The 14,880-nt window shown below is 51.3% G+C and overlaps 1 protein-coding gene across 1 annotated transcript in view; it reads right to left on the reverse strand.

Moving 5' to 3' along the window:
• Positions 1 to 14,880, reverse strand: part of ZC3H4 (zinc finger CCCH-type containing 4) — a 43,772-nt gene that overhangs the window by 17,485 nt on the left and 11,407 nt on the right. The window contains 8 exon segments of the mRNA XM_005664626.3: positions 170 to 281; positions 2,263 to 2,373; positions 2,973 to 3,112; positions 3,219 to 3,315; positions 4,252 to 4,406; positions 5,951 to 6,173; positions 8,319 to 8,429; positions 8,711 to 8,930. Of these exon segments, the coding sequence (XP_005664683.3) occupies positions 170 to 281; positions 2,263 to 2,373; positions 2,973 to 3,112; positions 3,219 to 3,315; positions 4,252 to 4,406; positions 5,951 to 6,173; positions 8,319 to 8,429; positions 8,711 to 8,930 (1,169 nt within the window).

Raw genomic sequence — 14,880 nt, forward strand, 5'->3', positions numbered from 1 at the left:
AGACCAGTCACAGAGGCGATGTGAGGGTTAGAAAGGAGGGAGACGCACAGGAAGCTCTTGGCATGGCAACAGCACCCGGAGCAAAAGTGCCAGGAAGGTCAGCTGTTATCACCAATAAAGCGAATAGATTGCAGCCTCCATCAGATCAGATGCAGGCGCCAAAGGATATCATGCATATAGGGGCAGTTCTCGGCTCTGGCACAAAATCCAGTGATATAAAACTTGCACAGTTCTCGCTTCTTTGGTAGCTCGATGTCATGGCTAAAATTACAGTGGTCTCCCTGGAAGAAAAAGAGAGGTGGTGAAAAGCTAAGGTGGTTTGCAAAGGGAGGTACTGCTCTGTCACTGCTGAAGCACAGAGGAACCAGGACAGAAATGAGCCCCACCCCCATCCCGAAAGGACAGGACACCCAGGAAAAGCAGGTTCGCAAGTGTGGTTCCCTGCTAATTTTATTTTCAGTCTTTTTAGGGCCGCACGCATGGTATTTGTAAGTTCCCAGGCTAGGAGCTAAACTGGAGCTGGAGCTGCCGGCCTACACCAGTCACAGCAACGCTGGATCCTTAACCCACTGAGCAAGGCCAGGGATCGAACCTGTGCCACAGCTGCAGCTCAAACCACAGCAGTGACAAGGCCAGATCCTTAACCCACTGTACCACCAAGAGAACTCCTCACTGCTTCTTTCTTTTTTCTTTTTTTTTTGTCTTTTTTGAGATTTCTTGGGCCGTTCCTGCGGCATATGGAGGTTCCCAGGCTAGGGGTTAAATCGGAGCTGTAGCCACCGGCCTATGCCAGAGCCACAGCAACGCGGGATCCGAGCCACTTCTGCAACCTACACCACAGCTCACGGCAACGTCAGATCCTCAACCCACTGAGCAAGGCCAGGGACCGAACCCGCAACCTCATGGTTCCTAGTCGGATTCGTTAACCACTGCGCCACGACGGGAACTCCACTGCTTCTTTCTAATTCTTCCTCCTCTTGCCTTCCCTTCTCTCCCCTTCTCTTACTCACTGGTTTTCACTGTTTGCTGCATGTCATACCCAGTATCCAATTTCATGCTTCTTGCTTTCTAACAGAATCCAAATTTTGTTTGCACCCAGCCATAAATACTCTTATTTCTACAACTTCCCACAGAGCTCTAGCCAATAAAATGTATGCAAAAGTCCCCAGGAAGACAATACTGCCTTGATTTAAAAAATTAAAAAAAAAAAAAAAAAAATCCCTTCACACATTTTTCCTCCTACTACCCCTTAGACATGACGCCTGGAGGCACAGCAGCCATTAGGCAACCATGAGGATAAAAGCCACATGCTTAAAAATGGCAAAATAAAAACTAGGAAGGAATTTGGGTCCTCCAGGGTGCCACTGACCAATACACCAGCCCTGCAGTGCAGCCCTAGCCACAGACCCTTTGTTCTGAGACACAAACATCTATGTGTTTAAGCCAGTGGAGATGAGTTTTCCACTATTTGCAGTCAAACCATACAATCCAAATAAAATGACATCCAGGTGAATTGAAGAGAGAAGCTGTTCTATACCCATTCATTGCCTCTTAGGAATAGCTAACCACTTTTGTTTATATGCACTTTAAGTTTCTAAAAACAGTAAGAGTTGCAACTATAACAAGGCATATTTTATGCATAAACACATCTTTGAAACACAACAGTATTTTTTCCTAAGGCAGATACACAAGTGCAGTCCTCCCTGGGCACCTGCTTGCCAACGTCCGCCTGCTGCCTATATATATGAATAAAGAGCTGGCTGGTAGAACTAACGCTGGATCTTGCTTGCTTCCTTCATAACTCTGTGGCTCGCTGGCCCGTCTTTCAGCATTAGACTCTGCTGTGAAGTTCAAGGCTGGTCTGATTGCCCCCATCACCTCTTCTGTTTGGATGCCTTAATAATTCCCTCTCCAACATCGAAGCTCAATAATTTAACCAGGATACGCTACATCTTTGCACTAGCAAAATGTTCTAATAAAATATCTGAAGCCACATGGATTGAGTGAAAATTTGGCCTAAATATCCCCCCAAACCAAAAAAAAACCCAAATGTGTCACCCATCTTGTTCTAGCTCGTCAGTCACTCTGAGGAGTGAACTGAGGCTTCCAGGCCCCTGGGCATCTCTCAGATAATCACTCCAGATCCATCCAAACACTGCCCTTCAGTGAGTGTGGACTCCAGAACATTCCCAGAGGCCCACGTGTCCTTGGGAGGGGTGCCACCCTGCCCCAGGCACCCTGGCAGTGGACCGGGCCCCTTACCCATGTGCACCGCCCTTCCACGAAGTATTTGCAGATGACTTTGCCTTTCTTGTCGGACTGCTGGTGGGGTTTGTCATGGTCACTCCGCCGGTAGCTTCCGCCGCCGCCATCCTATGAGGAACACAGGGTGCAAATGTAAAGGGAAATGAACAGGAAGGGGGAGAGGCGCCCGTGCAGGCCGGGAGGAAACGGGCTCTAAGCGAAAGAGGGTGAGCGGGGTGGGCTGGCAGGGATGCGCATGCCCTCGTGTAACCAGAGCACTGGCCAGCAGGTTACGCCCAGCACCCGGGGCTGCGGGGCTGGAGCCCACGGTGTGGCCCGCAGGCACTCGGAGGGGCAAGGTTCTGGCACCTGGAGCTGTGGGCAGCTGAAGACCCAAGCACCGCACACCTGTGCGGGGACACATCCACTCCTAGCAGAGCGGCAGACGCCTTCCAATAAAACGCTCCACGGTGACAGGATGGGTCACCTAGAACCTCCCAAGACTGGGGGACTCAGAAAATCGGTGACCGAAGGTGCTACAGAGACGTGGTTGTAAAAGCAGAGCGTTCCACCAACAGCGCATCCCCCACAAGAGCTGACTCGTGCTGACAGGCCCTGAGGGGAACAGCTGACGGGAGCAGGGGGACAGGATCAGCCTCACGGGACAGCTCATTAGAGGAAAACAACTTTGAGTAGAAACATCAGATCAGAATGAAGAGTCGACTCACGCCCATGTCCTCATCGTAGAAGTCGTCGTCCTCATTCATTCCGCCCTTGTTCATCCCTCCGCGGCTGCCACCTCGACCACGGCCCCGGCCCATCCCTTTCCCTCGACCGCGGGAGCCCCGGCCGCGGCCTCGACTTAAGCCTGCGGAAGAGAGAAGCGGTGTCACCCTGCAGCCTCTCTCCAGGACCCACGTCCGGCAGCTGCCAGAAGGAGGCCCACGGACGTGTCCCTCCTGGCCCCTGCCCACCTCGTCCTCGGCCGTCCTTGGACCGGCGGTACTGGTTCAGCTCCTTAGAATAATCGTCATAATCCTCGTCTCCCATTGGCTCCTCACTTTCTCCATACTGGGATCCCCAAGGGAAGAAAAGCGGGAAAGTGTCATTTGGGGAACAACGAACCATGTCCTTCACGGTACACTCTGCCCCTTTCTGCCTTTTTAGTGCTCAGGACATCCGACTCAGAAAGCCAGTGAGCAACCCAGGGACGCACACCTACGCCCCCTCTGCACACGCCGCGGCCTGAGCGGCGCCAGTCCTGGTCCTTCCCCTGCAGGCGTCGCTCTCAGGGGCAGTGCCCAAAGGACGGCTGCACAGGAGACCAAAGGGCAGCGTGGAAGGGTCTCGGGCAGGGACAGAGCAGCGAATGCGGCAGTTCTCTGAGTATGTGTGCATGTGTGCACGTGTGTGCGTGTGTGCAGGAGGTGAGTCAACGGGCACTTGATTTCAAGGCATAAAATGTTTTGAGAACACACTCAGGAAGCCTGTCCTCAGCATCAGGGATGAAGTCTCTGAGAGCAGTGGGATGGGTGTATCTGACAGCTCATCCTTTGGTACTTTGAACCACTGGAAGGTTTTCTCTACTCCAAATAATAAAAGAACATTTTAAAATACATAAACCAGAGGTCCCATCATGGCTCAGCAGAAACAAATCTGACTAGGATCCATGAGGATGTGGGTTCAATCCCTGGCCTCGCTCAGTGGGTTAAGGATCTGAGCTGTGATGAAGGTTGCAGACACGGCTCGGATCTGGCATTGTGGCTGTGGCGTAGGCCAGCGCCTCAGGTCTGATTCGACCCCTACCTAGGAACCTCCACATGCTGCAGGTGCGGCCCTAAAAAGACAAAGAACCAAACAAAAAACAAAAATAAAACACACAAACCTGCCATCTGATGCTTTCTTTCCACCTTAGTCTCCCAGGCCACCTCCAACAGAGCTTGCAACCCACCAGCCAGCCGCCACCTTCAACTCCCCCCCCATCCCCCAAGCTGGAGAAAGCCTCACCTCCATCTCTTCCTCGTAGAAGTCCTCATCATCCTCAGGGTGGTCTCCTCCCATAGAGCCTCTGCCCCGGCCTCGGCTGCCCCTGCCCATGCCTCGGCCTCGAGACCCTCCACGGCTTCCTCGGCCCCGGTAGCCCCGGCCCCGGCCCCGGCTGCCTGCAAGGACATTCAGACAGTGAGGGCCAGAGTGAGCAGAACCACGAGCAAGAGAGAAGTTAACCCATCATCTACCCAAGGTCAACCATTTCCTCCCCTTCCTCCGCTACAAAGCTTTCCCAGCTGCTCCAGGCCGAATCACGGTCCCTGGGCCCCTTGATGGAGGTGGCTCAGCACTGTGGACACATACCCGCTCCAGTACTCACTACACAGTGGCATTAGCCACGGGTGCCGACAGAGCACTTGAAACATAGGGCTGACCAAAGTAAGAAATGCTGTGAGTACAGAGTGTGCACTAGATTTTGAAGACTTAGTTTAAATAAAACACAAAATATAAAATATCGATCACATCTTTTTTTCTTTTTGCTTTTTATGGCTGCACCTGCGGCATATGGAAGTTCCCAGGCTAGGGGTCGGATCAGAGCTACAGCCACAGCAACCCCAGATCCGCACCAGGTCTGTGACCTACACCACAGCTCACAGCAATGCTGGATCCTTAACCCACTGAGCAAGACCAGGGATCGAACCCGCATCCTCATGGTTACTAGTCGGATTTGTTTCTGCTGAGCCACGACGGGAACTCCACATCTATTTTTAGTATGTGTTGAAATAAGGTTTTGAATGTATCAGGTTCATAAAACGTATTATTAAAATTAATTTCATCTGTTTTATTTTTTTTTTAACGTGATCACCATAAAATGTGTAATTAAATGGCGTCTTGCATTTTATTTCTATTGGATACTGCTGATCCATAATCTCCCCAAAAAGCTGGGCCTCTTCAGGGAGGAGTCCAAGAAAGACCGCTGGAAGGAAAAAACAAATGAAAAGCCAAACAACAAGCTGAGCCTCAAGCAGGGCTAAGAACTGCTGAGCTTGAACTTCTGGAAGCCTTCTAGGGGTGGGAAATATCACTGCCAGAAGATGATTGTAAGAGGCCAGGCTGAGTCTCGGGTGCTCTGCCCTCCCCTACCATCCTCCTAGCTGCCACAGGTTCAAGGTTCAGAGGTGTGGCAATCCCATGGGCTGCAGTCACACCTTGTCAGGTGATGGGAAGGTTGGAGCAGCCAGCTGGCAAGTTACCCTCCTCAAACATGAGAGAAGCTGTCCCCTGTCTCTTCACAGTGGACCAGGAAGTGAACTTACAAAACAATCCTGGGGAGTTCCCTTGTGGTACAGTGGGTTAAGGATCTGCATTGTCCCTGCAGTAGCCCAGGTTGCTGCTGTGGTGTGGATTTAATCCCTGGCCTGGGAACTTCGTCTCGACGCAAGCATGACCAAAAAATAGCAATGACAACCACTCTTCAGCCCCAGCATCCCTCTCCTTGCCTCACACCAGCCTGGCCCCACCTCCACCACGCCTCGGCTCTGGACCTCCCCTCACGTGGCTGAACTCTGGCCCCCTGTGCTTGTGTGTGCAGCTCCCTGCCCATCTCTTCTCCCAGACTTGACGCTTCATGAGCACAGGGCCAATCAGGTGTGTCTCACTCTGCACCTTGCTCCCAGGTCTGCTCCAACACCCAGAGGCCGAAGCTGTCGGGTCTCACCTCGGCCTCGGCTGCTGCCCTCCTTGGCACGCCGGTACTGGTTCAGCTCTTTGGTGAAGTCGTCGTAGTCGTCCTTGCCCATGTCCTCCTCCTCGTCACCCTCGTACTCCCCATACTGCTCGTTCTCGTAGTCTTCATACATGCTGTAGCCTTTGCTGTCCATCTTGGAGTAGGCCTTCTTGGGCAGGGGCGTGGTATGCGACGGGGGGTACTGCTGATGGGACTGATGGGGAGAGGAGGGTGAGCCGGCCCTGGGGTCTCGGGTCCAGACTACCAAGATCCCCACCGATCCCTGAACTGGTCCATCTGTCTGGGTATCTCTGCTGTCCCTGGGGTGAGATGCTAGTCCCAAGCCACTCTTGGGCCTGGTTCCCACCGGAGTGAGATGCATCCCGTTTGTGAGATATATGTTTCGAGTCTTCAGAAAGAGCCACAGACTTAAAGAAACTTGAGAAACACACACCTCATGATCCCTGAAGAAGTGGAGAGGGCGTACTTCCCAGGGACATAGAACAATCTCATTTGGGGAGGGAGCCTGGTAGGCTAGAGGGGTGCTCCTTAGTCAAAATTTTCCTGGGGCTGTGGAATTCAACGAATGAGCCAAACTAGAAAACTATTTTAAATAATGCTTTTCAATGTGTGCTAGTCCCAAGAGATAACAGGATGAAGTTAAAAAATACACACATGTGCGCGCGCGCGCACACACATATATACGGAAACCACCAAGATGTCCTTTCAGCAGGTAAATGGGTGAGCAAACTGGTACATTCACACAACGGAGTATTCATTCCGTAATTAAAAGAAATAAGGAGTTCCCGTCGTGGTGCAGTGGTTAACGAATCTGACTGGGAACCATGAGGTTGCGGGTTCGGTCCCTGCTCTTGCTCAGTGGGTTAACGATCTGGCGTTGCCGTGAGCTGTGGTGTAGGTTGCAGACGTGGCTCGGATCCCGCGTTGCTGTGGCTCTGGCGTAGGCCGGTGGCTACAGCTCCGATTCAACCCCTAGCCTGGGAACCTCCATATGCCGCGGGAGCAGCCCAAGAAATAGCAACAACAACAACAACAACAAGACAAAAAAAAAAAAAGAAATAAGCTACAGAGCTATGAAAGACAGGGAGGGACTGTAAACACATACCACTAAGTGAAAGAAGCCCAGGTGGAAAAGCTACGTACTATGTGAGTCCAATTATATGACATTCTGGAACAGGCAAAACTAGAGAGACACTTAGAACACTGGTGGTTGTGGGGAGGGAGTGGTGAACAGGTGAAGTGCTGAGGACGTCTAGGGAACTGAAACCCTATTTTATATGATGGTTCATCGTGAATCGATAGCAACACGCATTGATCAAAACCCAAGGAACTGTGAAACACAAAGGGGAACCCTAATATAAACTACGGACTCTAATAAAAAATAACACACTGGAGGAGTTCCCGTGTGGCTCAGCGGTAACGAACCCGACTAGTATCCAGGAGGACATGGGTTCGATCCCTGGCCTTGCTCAGTGGGTTAAGGATCCAGGTTGCCGTGAGCTGTGGTGTAAGTCACAGACCTGGCTGGGATCTGGCATTGCTATGGCTCTGGCATAGGTCAGCAGTAGCAACTCTGAATGGACCCCTAGCCAGGGAACCTCCATATGCCTCTGGTATGGCCCTAAAAGGACAAAAAATAGGGGGAAAAAAAAAAAAGCCTCAACCCCTAGTTCCCAAAGCTCATGATGTTCCCTCCATTGCCTGCCAACCTCTGATTTAAAATGTGAATCTGTATTAGTAGATCAACGTCAACTATAATATCTTACAAGTTATCTGTTATGATGGATGATGCTGGGACATCGTTAAGAACTACTAGCTTTATAAGTATTTTTTATTAAAACTTGAAAATCTACATCGACTTACTTTACTGGTTTTGCTGGGGGAAGAAAACAATACACAAACTGGGACAAATAATCAAAATTTACGTTTAAGCTCCATGATAGAATAGGATAAATATTTAACTTCTGGTCTCACAACATCTGAAATGATTTAATGATAACTTAATTCTCATGCCAGTTTTCCACAAAACCTCATTTCTAAACAGTGGAAAAGTCAGCAATGACAGGGAGAAATCATCTTTATTGGATGCACTGGTCCTACCCAGGGCACAGGAAGAAGTGGCACAGAGATGACTGATCAAACGCCAGCTCCTGTCCATCAGAGCTGTGCAAGCAGGCCCAAGTTCTCTAAGCCTCAGTCTGGGGATAAAAATACCTGATCTTGAAGAATTCAAATCCACGTGAAAGGCCACACCAGGAGGCCCAGCACATAGCAAGCGCCTAGCAAACATGGACAATGTTATCGCTCCGTGAGGAGCCCCTGACCAGCCATTACTCACCGGCGCGTACGGGGGGCTGTACTCTCTGTACTTGCGGTGCCCCTTCTCACTGGGGCTGAAATCCGAGTCATCCGAGAAGTCAGAGAAGTCATCGCTGGAAGAAGCATGGCGCTGCAATGACAGGGGCAGAGGGTTCAGTGCTTCTGCTGCAGGCAGGCCACAGCGTGGACTGCTGGAATGTGCCAGAAGGGCTCTGTGCTCTACGTGAAATGCCTCACCTAGGGGCATTTGGTGGCAATGGAGCATGAGCTACCAAGGTCTTCATTGGGGAAAGGAAAAGCAGCACTGTTAAAAGTGCCCTCCGGCCTGACACAGCAAGCCCAGCCCCAGGGTGCCGGCCGGCCGCCCACCCACCCGGGCAGCACAGGCCCAGTGCGGCCTCCGGGACCTACTTTGTGCTTGGATTTCCGCCTCTTCTTGGATCTCCTCTTCTCCTTCTCTCGCTCTTTCTTGCGTTTCCGCTTCAGCCTCCGGTGAGACTTCTCCTCGTCAGAATCGCTGTGGTGCTTATCCCCCTTCTCCTTCCGGCTCCTCTCCGGGCCTCCGGAGGTGTCCTGGGTCTCCTCGGCCCCGTCATCTTCCAGTTCGCCTTCTTCCAACTCACCATCCTCCCTACAAACCAACCCCAGAGCCGACATGAACACGGGGTTTGAGAGGAGACCCTCGGGGACTCTGGAACTGGCCAAGGCCGACAGGAACACGGCCGATGCTGAGACAGAGGCCTGGGGAGGGGACCACGCTGTGTCCTGCTCCGTCTCTTATCTCCCCCTGGAGGGTCCTGTCCTGGCTGGGGGGCAGGGGGGCCAAGGCTTTTAAAGGTACTGCTACTAATGAATCGTTCAGGTCCCGGGCCCCAACTTTCAAGGCCAGCTGCACAGCTCTGGGCCAGAGGGGGGAACTGAGCAGGGAGAAAGGGGAAGGGTCCTAGACCCGAGACCCTTCTTGAGGTCCCCACACGACGGCTGTCAGACTGCCCACAGAAGGGGTTTGCCCTTGTTTCCCACCTGACTCACCTCGCCTCTGGGCATCCTTCCTAGCCTCCCCATCCTAGCATCTCCTGACTTGGTCAAATCCCCACGTCAACCCAATCTCTAGGACTTTAAAAAATAAAAGCACTCCCCAAATATGACCGATGCTGCCAATAGGATATTGTGAGTATCTACAGATCTGTGGGGTGGGGTGGGGGTGAGGGATAAAACAGGGTTAAGAAAGCAGCAGCTGGAAAAATACTCCAGTTTTGAGCCAAACCCACAGTTACAGTTCTCACAAGTACAGGAGGTTTTTTTGGTTTTTGTTTTTTAGTGACTATAAAAAAAATAATAATAATTTAAAAACTCCCAAAGTTCCTGATGCATGATCATGGTTAAGTATGTGTGAGAGCATAAAAAACTCCTTCCAAAAAACAAACAAACAAACAAACACCTCCTTCCTTCTCCATTATCTAAGACCCACGAAGAGAATGAAGAAAAGATAAAGGAAACGTAGTGAACCCCTGTCCTAAAAGGCTAACCACAAAGGGAACTAATCCAGACAGCAAAGGCCTTGGCTGTTGTGCTGGGACCAGGTCGGTGTGGGAATAAGCTCAGCAGACAAGCCCAGCCCCTGGAGCCGGGAAGGTTCTAAAAGGCTTTGTAGGAAAACAACTGCCGACCTCTCTGAGGACCCTTCACAGCCTATTCGCTCACATCGCTCCCTTTGTGCGTCTCCACGCTGTGCCCCAACTGTCAAGGAGACCTTCCTATTAACTCTCATTCCCAATTCAAAGGGGTCGAGGCACAGCTTAAATCCCAAGAAGTCCAGCCCCCGTCTCCCCCCCCCCCGAAAACTGTTGCCCCAGCAGAGGTCAAGGGCAGCTCTCAAACACAGAATGCAGGACCAAAACCTCCTCCTGGTGCCTCAAAGTAAAAATACAGAGGGGTGACAGATGGGTGCCTCGTGCAGTTTCCTTGTAACCCGCCAGGTCGTCCTGGGCCAGCCTCAGGAAGATGCTGAGTAAACTTGGAGGAGGCAGCATCCCTGACCAGTGAGGCCCCTGCTGGTTTGGGTGCGGCCCACAGGTGGAGCCGCTCTCAGGGGAGCGGCTCTGCTGGAACGGCCCCACCCACAGAAAAAGCGCCACCTAACTGGGGAAACTGGTTTTGGCGAGCTTGTCAAGCAGAGGGGGAAGCTGTTATTCAGATTCGGGGGCAGGGCACACTTCCTGCTGCTGCCTGGAGTTTCACAGGACACTGGGAGAGTGGTTCCCAGAGCAAAATGAGGTGTATCCCTGCTGGGGACACTGTGGGAGGGCCAGGTCACCACCCGTCAGGAGAAATACACGGTGAGACAGACTAGAAAAACAGACGCTATGGGAACCGGGGAAAGCCCAGAGACAGACCAGAGAGGAAAGGGTTGGAATTCTGTGAAGAAGAGCTAAAAAAAAAAAAAAAAGCCCCTCTCTCCATACTGGAATCTGGAACGGGAAAAGCTGAGGACAGGGGTGTAAAGCAGCCAGAACTCCAGGGCAGGGATGGAGGGAACATGGGGAGACAGGAACTGCCTGGGGGGCCTAGAAGCCCAGATGAATGCAAAGAGCAAAAGGCCCTCCTGGAACCGGGAGAGGTCTGTCAGAATGGAAGGGACTGTGGGACACCATTAACTGTCATTTCCAAACAGGAAGAACTTAAAGGGACAGGAGACAAAAGGATCTGTTGAGGTCAGACAGAAGTGGCAGGAAGCTGGCTCTAAGCTCGCCATTCCTCCTTAATCTGTGAGGAAGGAGAGGGAAGACAGAGCCCATGCATCAACCGCCTACTTGGGGCAACATTTCTGAGCCATCTTCTCTGTACCAGGTCCTTGAGCACCTCTTGTTCTGCATCGTCCTTGCAGGAAAAGATATACATTGCAGGAAACCCAGTCCACAGGGCAAGGTCTATGCCACAGGGCCGAGGGTGTCCAGCCAGAGGGAGTTGGTATCCCCAGGCACTGCCCCAGTGCTACAGCTCACGGGTGAGGACACTGTGGCAAGAAGCAAAGGTCTTGCCCAGGATCAGGTGTGACTCCCATCCCTGTTCTGCTGCCTCACATCAAACACCCGGGGGGAGGGGAGACACAAAAGACCATCCGAGCAACTCCCAGAGCTTTACCCATCATCAAGAATAATTCCAGAAGGAGGTCTTTTCATTCCAAAGGATTTATCCAAGGCAGGGAAGTGCGGCAATCAAATCCACCATACAAAGACTTTTAGCCGAAGACAGATTCTCTGCATTATCTATATTTACAACTCCAGGCAGATCTGGGCTCAGTGAGAATCTACAACTTTTCACAAACCAGGTAAGTGGACACTTGAAACTTTGTGCCCTTGGAGTTGGGAGCAGCCGAAAAATAAACAGGATACCAAATGCCCCTAGTGATTTCTGAAGGACACTGGGATGGCCACACTTGCCAGTCCACTGTGCCCGCTCAGTGCCATCTGGCCCCATCATGCTCTCCAACTCTTCAGAGCCCTTGGCTCACCTCTGACCTGAGGAGGTGCCCTCTGCCAACACTGGCAATGCCCAGCTAAAGGTCCTCATGAATGCAGGGTCTACTTTCTTCAGCCTCCGTTTAACAGAAGGGGAAAAAAAAAAAAAAAAAAAAGACGACATTCAAACCAACTGGGACAGAGGTAGAAATCCTGTGGGCCACCAACATGACTGCACAAAGGCTGCCTCCACAAAACAGTAACCGGGTTTAAGTGGTGCCACTTAAGAGACTGTCTGCAAAATCCCCGTCAGAGTGGGATTAAATACCGAGGGAGCAAGGTTAATAGACGGTGACATAATCCCCCAAGCAAAGTGGGGGAAGCCACTCTGCGCTAATCATTTCAATCTAGACGTGCCAAACCCTCTTGAGACAAGCCCGCAGGAGAAACGCTGAAAGGCTGGCCTGGGCAGAGACCGCCCGATTCCCAGAGCCTGGACTGGCAAGGTGTTGGGCCGACCGGCCAGAGACATCAGGGCACCAGGAGACCAACTAGGAACTGGAGCTCAGGAGGACATGGGCAAAGGCTGCTGCCTTGCCGAGGGTTAGTTCTGCCTTGTGCCTCCTGGACTAAGCATCCAGGGCATTTAAAGTTCCACATGTAGAGCTGGGGATGGCCAGCTTGTTTTCCTGGGTCAAAGATGAGCTCTGGGTGCCCATTCTAAGGAATGCCTACGGGGCCAATCCCACGGGCCACGGACGACTTAGGTTCATCGCGTACCGTGGGTTTGGCAACAACAGTACCATAAAAAAACCTCAGGCTTTAAAGTAAAGTAGACTGGCCCCACCCTCCAGTCTACACAAGTGGGCATCCTGCTTCTTTCTTCAGACCAAATGATTCAACTGGCTCTGCGTCTTTCCTAGCCTGAGCTCTTGGTGGGGAACCTGAGCCTTGGTTTTCTCATCTGTAGAATGGATTCTGTAGAGTACCTACCTCAAGGGGTTGTGAGGGTTAAATGAGACAACAGGAACAAAGCTCCTGACATGGGGACAGGCACAAATAAGTACCAGACAAACAGCAGCTCTGATACTAAGCAGCAGCTAATATGAGCACCCTTCTACATGGATAACCCTAAACCAGCTGGAATGCTTCCCGGAAGCAGTTTCTCTGTGGAGAAGCTACAGCCAACTCCGCACTATCCTTGGCCTGTCCATGCATGCACTGTCCTCTCCCAGTAACTCCTACTGGCATCTCCTCTCCTCAGCTCTCACCTAGGTGGTACGAGAAAGGAGCCATGGAGCTGACCAGGAGGAAAAGGCACAGGGAGAGTTGAGCCCCGGGAAAAAGGGACAAAGGTCTCTTACAAAAATGAAGTTTGGCAACATAAAAATTCCTTAGACAAGAGAGCTGGATGGAAACAAAAAGGGGCCTGGCTTTATGGATCTACCTGGTTTACAAAATGAGAGAGCGAGAGCAAGAGCGGGAGAGAGGCAAAAACCAAAAAAGATGAAAACCCATGCGAGCAGTGGCTGTTACCTGAAGATCATGAGAGCCCTTGACCAGAGGCAGCTAGGTTAATGGGAAGGTCAGGGTTATGGTCATTAACTGCCCAAACTCTCAACAAATTGCCTGGGTAGGCTTTGAATGACCATTAACTAGGCACAAAATTACCAAAATTACAAGGAGGCTCCGCCTCTTCAAATGTTTAACCAAAGGCCTAGGATCCCCAAATCCAACTCTATGGGACAGTCATTTACTACGAGTAAAGGCTCAGAGCCTCTCCTTCACAAAACTGGTTCAGGGCTCACGCCTGAGGAAGGCCCCCAACACCTTCCCCCTCGATTTAGGCCGCGGTGAAGCACCCACAGCCAGGGGTGGGGGCACCTCACTGAGGGGCTTTCAGAGGCAGGACATTCTTGAAATAAACCTCTGGGTCTTGCACATGTTTTTCAGTGTCCTTACTACCTAGGTTCATCAATCACAAATCAAGAGCAAATGGGCGCTATGCCTCCCTCTCCCTCAACATTCTCAGGTGTGGTCATCACTGGCTCTGTGACACCACAGCATTTCCATGGCAGTGTGCCCACATCGTGGACACCACCTGAGCAGCAGGCACAAACCAACCATCATGGAAGAAGAGAAGCCTAAGCTGCACCCCGAACCTCTCACTTCAGTGGAAGCAAAATGGCCTCCCCGCACCAGGACTCGGACACGAACACCTACAGGCAGAGGTCGATGTGGGGGGAATTAGAGAAATTACAACCTGGACTGGGTATTTAAGATACTGAGAAATTATTGTTAATTGTGTTAGGCATGATTATGGTTTTGTGGTTATGCTAAAAAAATATATTCAAGTTAAAGATTCATACTGCAGAATGTATGGGTATAATGAGATGAGAACTGGGATGTGCTTTAAAATACTTAACAGGGGAGTTCCCTTGCAGTGCAGTGGGTTAAGGATCCAGTATTGTCACTGCAGCAGCTCAGGTCGCTGCTGTGGCACAGGTTCAACCTCTAGCCCAGGAGTTTCCACATGCCATGGACATCGCCAAAAATCATAATAAAATAAAATATTCAAGGGGGATGGGGGAGGTAGTAAGATGAACAAAAACTGGCAAAATGAGTACAACTGCTGAAACTGGTGATGGATCTATGGCAGACCATGCTACTATTTTCTCTTAAATATGTTAGAAAACTTTCCTAACAAAAAGTTAAAAGAGAAAAAAGATGCCCTGGGGGGGAAAACCTCTCCGTAAAGGGAGGAAAGGTTGTTAAGGGCCTCGAGAAGTTAATGTCCCCAGCTTAGAGCTGGAGTCGGGAGTTCCCCGTCCTGGGAAATGAATCCGACTAGGAACCACGAGGTTGCAGGTTCAATCCCTGCCCTTGCTCAGTGGGTTAAGGATCCGGCGTTGCTGTGAGCTGTGGTATAGGTTGCAGATGTGGCTCGGATCTCGTGTTGCTGTGGCTGTGGTGCAGACTGGAGGCAACAGCTCTGATTAGACCCCTAGCCTGGGAACCTCCATATGCCGCGGGTGCAGCCCTAAAAAGACAAAAAAAAAAAAAAAAAGAAAGAGCTGGAGTCCAAGGTGGGGGCCTTGGCCAGCCCTCACCAAGGCCTCA

This window comes from Sus scrofa, chromosome 6 (genome assembly GCF_000003025.6).
Source record: "Sus scrofa isolate TJ Tabasco breed Duroc chromosome 6, Sscrofa11.1, whole genome shotgun sequence".
NCBI lineage: Eukaryota > Metazoa > Chordata > Mammalia > Artiodactyla > Suidae > Sus > Sus scrofa.